Here is a 9,108-nt window from a genome sequence, read left to right on the forward strand (position 1 = left end):
CATTAGATTAAGGTCATCCCAGATTCTGCTGCCTGTATCCCTATTCGCACCAATTTCTGTTAATCTATCGCCCCCAGCGCTCACTGACTTACATTAGTTTAAAGTTTATTTATTAGTGTCACAAGTAAGCTTACATTAACACTGCAATGAAGTTACTGTGAAAATCCCCTAGTCACTACACTCCAGCGTCTGTTTGGGTACACTGAGGGAGAATTTAGCTTGGCCAATGCACTTAACCAGCACGTCTTTCGGACTGTGGGATGAGACCCATGCAGACACGGAGAGAACGTGCAAACTCTGCACAGACAGTGACCCGAGCCGGGAATCGAACTCGGGTCCCTGGCGCTGTGAGACAGCAGTGCTAACCACTGTGCCACCATGCCACCCTGATTAAACAAATTTGTGATTTAAAAATTTTCACCCTTGCCTTCAAATTTCTCCATGGCCTCCTCCCTTTCCCTATCTCTCTGAGTCTCACAACACTCCAATTATCTGTGCTGTTCTACATCTGTCTTCTTTAGCCTGCCTGATTTTAATCTCTTCACCATTGTTGGGAGAACCTTTAGCTGCCTAAACCCCACTGCCTATCTCCGTCACTTTCCCCCTTGATGTGCTCTTTTAAAGCCTACCTCTTTGGCCATCTTGTCCTGATGGCTGAAATTTCCTGGGCCATTTGGCAACGGGTTGGGAGGCAGAAACACTGGAAAAATGGTGTGGGAAGGTGTTTGGAGTGGTGCCCAATGTCTTCCTGCCACCATGCCATTTCCCAGCAAGGGCAGCTTGATTACCAACTGGGAATTGAGCCACTTAAGTGGCCAATTAAGGGCCATTTTCTACCTCCGTGGGTATATTGCCCAAGTCTGAAGTGCCTGCCACCACATGGCAAATCTACCAGGTGAAACCTGGTGGCCTGTCATCAGGTTCCAGGGCAGGGACTGGATCCTTCTTATGGTTACTTCACGGCCCATGAAGAACAAGGTGGCAATATCTGGCCTCACAGCAAGGTGCCATTAATTCCCCCGAACCCTGGAAATTCCATTGTCTTGCCTGGCTGGCCTTGGCATGTCAATCCCATTGACTTGTATTTGAGGGCATCTAGCCACTGAGGCACCTTTTCCCTTCAGCTGCCACCTCAGCAGTGGCCACCGCTAGTGGTGGCGCTGTTGACCCTCTGATTGGACTGGCAGCCGCTGAGGGTGGGCCACCATCCTGAATTGGATGGCTGTGTACTGTCGGCAGCGGCCTTTTAATTGGCTGTCGCCAGGAACATGCCACTCCGGGTCCCACTGCCAATGGGGTCACCTTCAGTTTTTGGCCCCAATGATGGGACTTCCCCAAAACAAACAGAACCCAGGCCAGTGTTTCCCTATGTGGCTCCGTGCCAAAAATTTTGCTTTACAACAACCCTGTGAAGCCGCTTGGGATAATTTCTCACAGTAAAGGCTGTTGTTGTTCCAGCAAATGGAGGATAATGTTGAGTCACACCAAGGTTCAAGTGTCAAAAAAAATACCAGAACACAATCCCGGCAGGATCATGCCCACCAAGGCTGATCGGCCAGAGTTTGCCAGCTCTGTGGGAAGGCATCTCGCTTACCTGCACTCATACGGGCACATCATTTACCACACCTCACCCTGCAAGAAGCTCTCAACTCTCCACGAGCTCTTGCGGTGCCAATATAAGGGGTTCCCTCAAAGCTGTGTGTACACACAGTCACTCAGTGACCCCAAGGCACCACACATGCCACTTACAGGTATTGTGCATTTAAATGTATAGGCTGTATGCAACGAAACAGATTTAGAAGGGACATTACCTTGGGTCCCAGCAGCTGGCAATTTTAAAAACTTTCATATTTGGGCTTGCTTACACAGCTGTCAAAGGGGGAATAGAGTCTCTGGGAGAAGAATATTTAATACTATTTAGATGGTTCCCATTGTGGCCATTTTGCTGGCAGCAGCTTACTGCACCGACTGATGTAATAAGTACTGTACATTTGAAATGCTGTGGGAATTGATGATAAAGTATTACAAAGAGAAAGATGTGAGGTTTTTAAGGCACTTTAAAAATAGAAAGGAAAATTCTGCTGGGGGTTGTAGGGGAGAAAAAGCAAATTGTTTTGAAGTCGGACTGGTACAAGGGGGAATTAAGCTTTTGGATTTGTTAGAGAGAGTAAGAGTGAGTGAGTAGTACGGCTGCTTTGTCTGAATAATAGAAGAGCAACATTTTTAAAAACGCATAATTTTTAAATGGTGGTGTTCAAAGAGACTTGGGTTTGCTGTACGCATACATGGAACACAGAAAGTTGGCATGCAGGAAGAGCAAGCAAGGGAAATGGCATGTTGGCCTTTATTACAATGTGATTGCAGTACAATATCACGGAAATCTTGCTACAGTTTACTGGGCTTAGGTGTGACCACACCGGGAATACTGTGTGCAATTTTGGTCTTCATCTCAGGAAGGATGTATCTGGCTAGTGCATCAAAGGTTCGTTGTGTTTATTCCTTGGATGAGAGTTGTCCAATGATGAGGGGCTGATTAAGCTGGGCCTGGACTCTCTGGAGTTTAGAAGAGTTTAGAAGATGCTCCTTAAAATGTATAAGATTTTGAAGAGAGTTTCAAGGGTGGACACTGAGCACTGAGAGGTTGTTCCCATTGGCTGGAGAGTGTAGAACGTGGGGACACAGTCTCATGATAAGGGGTTGATAATTTAGGATTGTGATGAGGAGAAATTTCTTCACTGAGGGTTGTGAATCTTCTGAATTGTTTGCCCAGAGAGTTGTGGATGCCCCATTGCTAAGTATATGCAAGACTGAGATTGATAGATTTTTGATTTCTCAATGAATCAAGGGATATGGGGAAAGTTGAGTTCAGGTAGAAGATCAGCCATGATCACAGTAAACGACAGAGCAGGTCTGAGGAGCCCTATGGTCTACTCCCACATGTTTTCATCTTTATGTTCTTAAATGGAATATAACAGCACCACCTAATGTTGGGAGGACTGAAAAGTAAGCATAATGCTATGAATGGGTAATACTGAAACAGGTGTAAGAAAATGTGAGATGAGTGTGACAAAAGTTGTCATCCAGAAAGCAAGCATAACAACAGAGGGTAAGTGTTGTCTTTGGAAGTGTATGTTGTATGCAGTACCTTGTAATATACATTCATTTAAGAGGCATAACCTTATTAAATATACAAGCTGTGTATAGATACAGCCTTTGAAAAGTGCCCCCAATACACCATGGCTGTAGTGTGTCCTATTTAAAACTCATTGAAGCTTCTGCCAAAACATCTTCCAAACATATGTCCTGCTGCACTGTATGTATTACACTGAGGAAAACTCACCATGTGGATTCACAGCAAGCAGCCATTATTGAACTATCTTTACTTACACCTTCCCAGCAGGGAGAGCAATATAACAAATTGCTTAGATCTTGCAATATACCTCAAAGATCAAGAACAGTGGGTGCTTAGGAACATCGTCACTTTCTGAGATCCCCCTCCAGGTCACATGCATTTCCTGACATGGAAATGTTTCACTGTTCCTTCATCATGATGATGTCAAAATTCTGAAATTCCCTCCCTAACATTATTAGTGCAGAACCTTCACTGGCTGCAGTGGTTGAAGAAGACCCAATACCATTTTCTCAGGGCTTCCAAGGATGGGCAGGAACACTGCCACGAATGAATAGATTAACAAGTCCTCTGTCTATTAATAACTAAGATGTCTCTGCATTTAGCCCTTGACTACTGGAAGAGGCTATATGTGCTTTGTTTTCCAGAGGGTTATCAATAGATTGGAAACTGAAGATTGTGCAACTTTTTCTGCTCCTTCTGCAGGAAGATGAGTTCTTACGCCATTTGTCTCAAGAGGAGAAGGAATGCCTTAGTTTTTTGATTGAAACCATTGACTCGTTAGAGGTGGAATTGGAGGAAGATGACGAAGAGGGGGTGACAAAGGGAGAAAGCACTATTAGCGATGGCTTCTACGAGTTTCTCGGAATGGTATGCAGCACTCGACAAACAGAAGATACAGCAGACACAGGCGAGTTTTCATTGTGGAGTGGATCCATGGGCATCAATGTGATTTTGATAATGTTTTGGTCAAAATGCTCAGCTTGTTCCAAGAAAAGGTGGATGTAAAACCTATCGCTCTTATGGTGCTTTCATTCTCCTAATGTCTGTTGTTGGGTAGCACATCCATTCATCTGGGTTTCTTTAAAAGAGGAATTGTCTTTACAGAAGGATCTTGTTCCTGGATAGACTTTGGAAAGGAGGTCTCATTATTAGGGTGTCCAAAACCTGATCAGGTGTTGCGTTTGGGAAAGAGAAAGATTAAAAACGATTGTGAATTATGTTTACCTTCCAGCTGCCAATGAAACATTTAACTTATTAGGTTGCCTACATTAAGACAAATTTGATCAGTGACGTAAGATTGATGCATGAAAAATGTTTCCATGAATGAATGAATTCATTCGCCATGCTTCCTGTTGCTATTTAGAAGGAATTAAAGAAATTGATTGTGGCGGGGGATTATTTACATCTTGTATATAATTTACTGAGGGCTCCCTTCTGTTGGTACAGACACTATCTTAATGCAGGAAGTTGGACCAAACTGTGTGAGTGTGAGTACATGTGTGCTAGAAATTAGCAGTCTTTCTGGGAGAGGTACCTCGAGCAATGGCTGGTACATTTCCATTTTCTTGTGCCTCCTCTCAGATTATTGCTGTCATGTGCTTACTAATGCTCCTGCGTTGGTTGAATGCGTGCTGACAGGCAGGATAGATGCTGCAGCGTGATCAGCCTGACCATAGATGCACACATGCGTACACAAAGAAACAAAACTTTCACTGGCTAGCCTATGTTTTTTTGAAACCATCTATTTTTTTTGAAACTAACTATTTAGCTGCAAACAGGAAAGCCCACAAACCCATACTCCCCACCACCCAAGGAAATTGAAATAACCCCTCCGAGGCCGGTGCCCCTTCACCAGATTCCCTTTATTGATAAACTTGTCTCCACTCCTAAGTGTGTTTCAGGTACAAAGTCAGAATCTGGAATGTCAATAGACCTGACACTCCTCACTATATTCACAGGCAAGCAGGTATTACCTCAATCAGGGAGCTCACACTCTATGGGCCTCATTGAAGTCGTTACAGAAATTATGGCCAAAATTTGCATGGCAACAGAAATTGAATGATCTCGTCGAAAAGATTTACTAGGATGCTACCGGGACTTGATCGATTGAGTTATAAGGAGAGACTGAATAGACTGGGACTTTTTTCTCTGGAGCGTAGGAGGCTGAGGGGTGATCTTATAGAGGTCTATAAAATAATGAGGGGCATAGACAAGGTAGATAGTCAACATCTTTTCCCAAAGGTAGGGGAGTCTAAAACTAGAGGGCATAGGTTTAAGGTGAGAGGGGAGAGATACAAAAGTGTCCAGAGGGGCAATTTTTTCACATAGAGGGTGGTGAGTGTCTGGAACAAGCTGCCAGAGGTAGTAGTAGAGGCGGGTACAATTTTATCTTTTAAAAAGCATTTAGATCGTTATATGGGTATAGAGGGATATGGGCCAAATGCAGGCAATTGGGATTAGCTTAGGGTTTAAAAAAAAGGGCGGCATGGACAAGTTGGGCCGAAGGGCCTGTTTCCATGCTGTAAACCTCTATGACTCTATGAATGACAGTGCAACTGGAAGGGCTGAATGGCCTACTCCTGCTCCTAAGTTCTATGTTCTCATAAATTGAATCTACATCCGCAGCAAATCAAAAGCAATTGACATCCACACAAACTTGGAGTTGATGTTTAAAGATGTTTTTTTTTAATTTGGCTCTCACTTTTAGTAATTCCTTTTAGACTTGTTCATGTCGTCCTTCACCAGGTATTGTTCCGCAGCTGAGACTACTGTAAAGCCAGGTGACTTGATCCTACAAGGCCCATCAAATTTTCTCTTGAAAAAAAGTCACTAGAACTATGTAATGAAAAGGTTGAGGACAGGTAATGTTTCCCTGGCTGGAAGTATCTTCTGTGAAAGTGGGTGGCAGTGAAAGTGTTGAGAGGCTGGCTGCAGAGAGGTAGAGTTGGACAACATGTGGCCCAATACAGGTCAACAGCTGGGCATGCTTGGGATTCCACGGGGCAAAGCTTGAAGAGACTCCCAAGGAAACTCCGATTTACTGAAAGTAAGTTCTTGGCAAACATGAGACCCATGTCGCTTAGAAAAACAGACAAAAACTAGGCCAAATATTCAAAGAGACATTGCCTGCTATTTAATAATGCAAACAATTAAATTTAAAAATTTGATTTTATTATTGTCACATGTATTAGTATCCAATGAAAAGTATAGTTTCTTGCCCACTATACAGACAAAGCATACCATTCATAGAGAAGGAAACGGGAGAGTGCAGAATGTAGTGAAGTTTTAGAAGCATAGAATGAAAGTAAAAGATAGAATTAGAAGGTACACTGGGCACAGCTAGCAAGAATTCGCCACGCTCTGGCACCATCTTGACTATCTTCAATCAAAAAATTGAAGAGTTCGCATTTGCAATGAGAACCCCTTTTTAAACAATTATAGACAATAAAATGTTGGCCATGAATTTGAGAAAGTTTGTTCCCGGAATTTTACCACCTCACCCGCCCGAGGCTCGCAAGATCCCGCCCAAGGCCAACGGAGAATGCCATCCTGTGAGCCTCGTCCACCCCAATTCCAGGGAGGGCATGCCAGTAAAATTCCAGCCTGTATTTTGTTGCTAGAAATTCAACAAAGGTATACTTGTGTTTATCTATCTTATACATGAATATCCAGAACTCATTGCAATCCTGACCACTGAGTGAAGAACAAGTTGCCATTGGCTGCTTGTGAACACTCCTAGGAATGGATTGAAGAACAATGTAGTGAGGAATGTTGAACTTTCCTTCTTTTCATCTCAGCCGAGGAAGGATGTGTGATGTGAGGAATTTTAAACTGATTTTAAAAAGTGAGGGTTCAAGTGGGAGAGAAATCGTTATGTACATATCTGCTGAAAAGGATTGTCAATGAGCAAGCTTTGAGAATTGAACTGATGTATAAATCCGGAGGTAATTCCGTAAGGATTACTGATTGATAAATTTGCTCTGATTGCCCCTTACCAGGACTTGACATGTTAAAAGCAAGTCCTGCCTTCAATGGCCTGCTTGCAAGCTTCTACCATTGCCAGTCTGTAACTTGTCACTCGTAGCTGCCAGGCTCCTTTTAAATTTTACATTCTGCAGGCCCGTCAATATGAAGACAAATTGCTTTTCTCTGCCATTGCAATTAGAAACCCACGCCATGTTTTACCACACAAAAAAATGCACATTAATGCCATTTTCTTCCAATCTTATTTCCTCCTCGTGTACAGGAAACACACTACCTTTCCCTGGCGTGTTTGCAAGTGAGAAAGATTAAACTTTATTGGAGAAATGCCAAGTTTCAGAAAACATTTAGTTTGAAAATGAACCATCAAGTGGGAAAAGATGACGTGGTCAGATATTTAGGCTTAAATTTAGTTCTAAATCTTGGAAGTAATTCTGTACTTTCAAAACCTGTGATATCAAAATAAGTCTTATTCTATTGACCAAACGTGGACAATATGTTGCATACTTAATGTTCTCTGTATATTTAACCAAGTGTTGATTGTTTGTATTTTTAATATTCCTAGATGATGTAGGTAGCTGTGACAGTGGTGGGATTATTGGAAATGTGGATGTCGTAACCAGTAGCCCATCTGCTCAATGGATCAATAACCAAGGTACGGAATTAGTTCCTGTGGTTGATACAACACCAGATCAAACAGCGGCATTTGAAGAGGGCAAAAAGGAGGAGTCAGCAAAACATCAAGGATCTGAAACTATGATCGCATTAGAATCCAATGCCTCAAACCAGTACAAAGAAATCGCATCTGATGAACATAGTTCATCCAGAACACTCACTTTGCTTCCTGCTCATGCTAAGAAGTTTGACACCATCTTGAGGTCAGGGGTTAGTGTACAGGAGCTCCGAGCCCAGGTTCTAGCCCGCCTCGGGGGGTCTGGCCAGAAGAAGCCAAGCAGTCAGGTGGAGGGTTTGGCTGCCCAGTCCAACTCACTTCGATTGCTTGGAAGGCCTGAGCAGAAAGCAGCAAGGCAAGATGCTCTTCAAAGACTAGGACTGTTGAAATTCACTGGAGGCTTGTCTAACAGCAACAACTCCTCCTCTTCCTCCTCTCAACCTCTTGGGACAGAGGGGACTCAACAGTTAAAATCTCCACCAGCAGAAAAGGATCATAAAGAAGCTTTGAAAAAGCTGGGCCTCTTAAACTTGGAATCTTGAAAAATTGTTACAGAAATCTACATAATGAGGACCATAAATAACTGTTATTTTTCTTAACATTCTGTGGTTGGGTGGCCACTGGTTGTCCAGAGCTAGTTGCCAGTTGGCCTTCTCAGTGAGGTTCCCCTGCCCCCAACAAGGCCAATAAGATGTGTCAAGCGTGCAGCCTTTCAGTATACCCAGCAGGGCTTGCTAATGAAACCGCACTCTATAAATACACGTTTCCCTCTTTCTGCTGTTGGGCATTAATAATTCATTGAGTTATTCCTAAAATACTTTATGACGGTAAACAAGAACATTTGATCAGCGAAGCATGTTTAGCAAGGATGCAGGATTGAACCCATAGCTTCTGAGTGGAAGCAGGGAGTCTGAACCTCAGTCTCGAGATTTAAGGAAGAAGCTGCTCGTTGACTCCTTGGAGCTTTTAATCAAGACTGGAAACACACCGAATACAGAACTGTGGGTTTAAGCCCAATACGCTGGCACTGCATTGCGCAGGTCGTGGTGGCTGCTGTACACTGCAGCATTATGTTTCTTCCCTCTGGCAAATTGAAATTACACAGAGCTCGTGTGTCAAATGATCAAATATTTGTTACATTTCCATTAATCATTGTGCCTTTAGAATCTTGTATCTACTTACTGCTTTATAGAGCATTCCATTGTTTATCTAACACGCTCTTTTATATCACGTATTGTATATACTATATAATAGTACAGATGTGTGCATGTATGTAATAATAAATAGCACTTTGAAGCAATAAACAGTTCTTTCAAATTGC

At 42.9% G+C, this 9,108-nt stretch overlaps 1 protein-coding gene across 1 annotated transcript in view; it reads left to right on the forward strand.

Annotated features, from left to right (window-relative positions):
- The window catches only part of LOC144485134 (uncharacterized), a 30,276-nt gene extending 21,168 nt beyond the window's left edge, over nucleotides 1–9,108 (forward strand). The window contains exons 3-4 of the mRNA XM_078203381.1: nucleotides 3,836–4,040; nucleotides 7,680–9,108. Coding sequence (XP_078059507.1) covers nucleotides 3,836–4,040; nucleotides 7,680–8,329 — 855 coding nt within the window. The 3' untranslated portion in view covers nucleotides 8,330–9,108. The remainder of the gene's footprint in view (nucleotides 1–3,835; nucleotides 4,041–7,679) is intronic.

The sequence above is a fragment of the Mustelus asterias genome, chromosome 3 (assembly GCF_964213995.1).
Source record: "Mustelus asterias chromosome 3, sMusAst1.hap1.1, whole genome shotgun sequence".
Taxonomy (NCBI): Eukaryota; Metazoa; Chordata; class Chondrichthyes; order Carcharhiniformes; family Triakidae; genus Mustelus; species Mustelus asterias.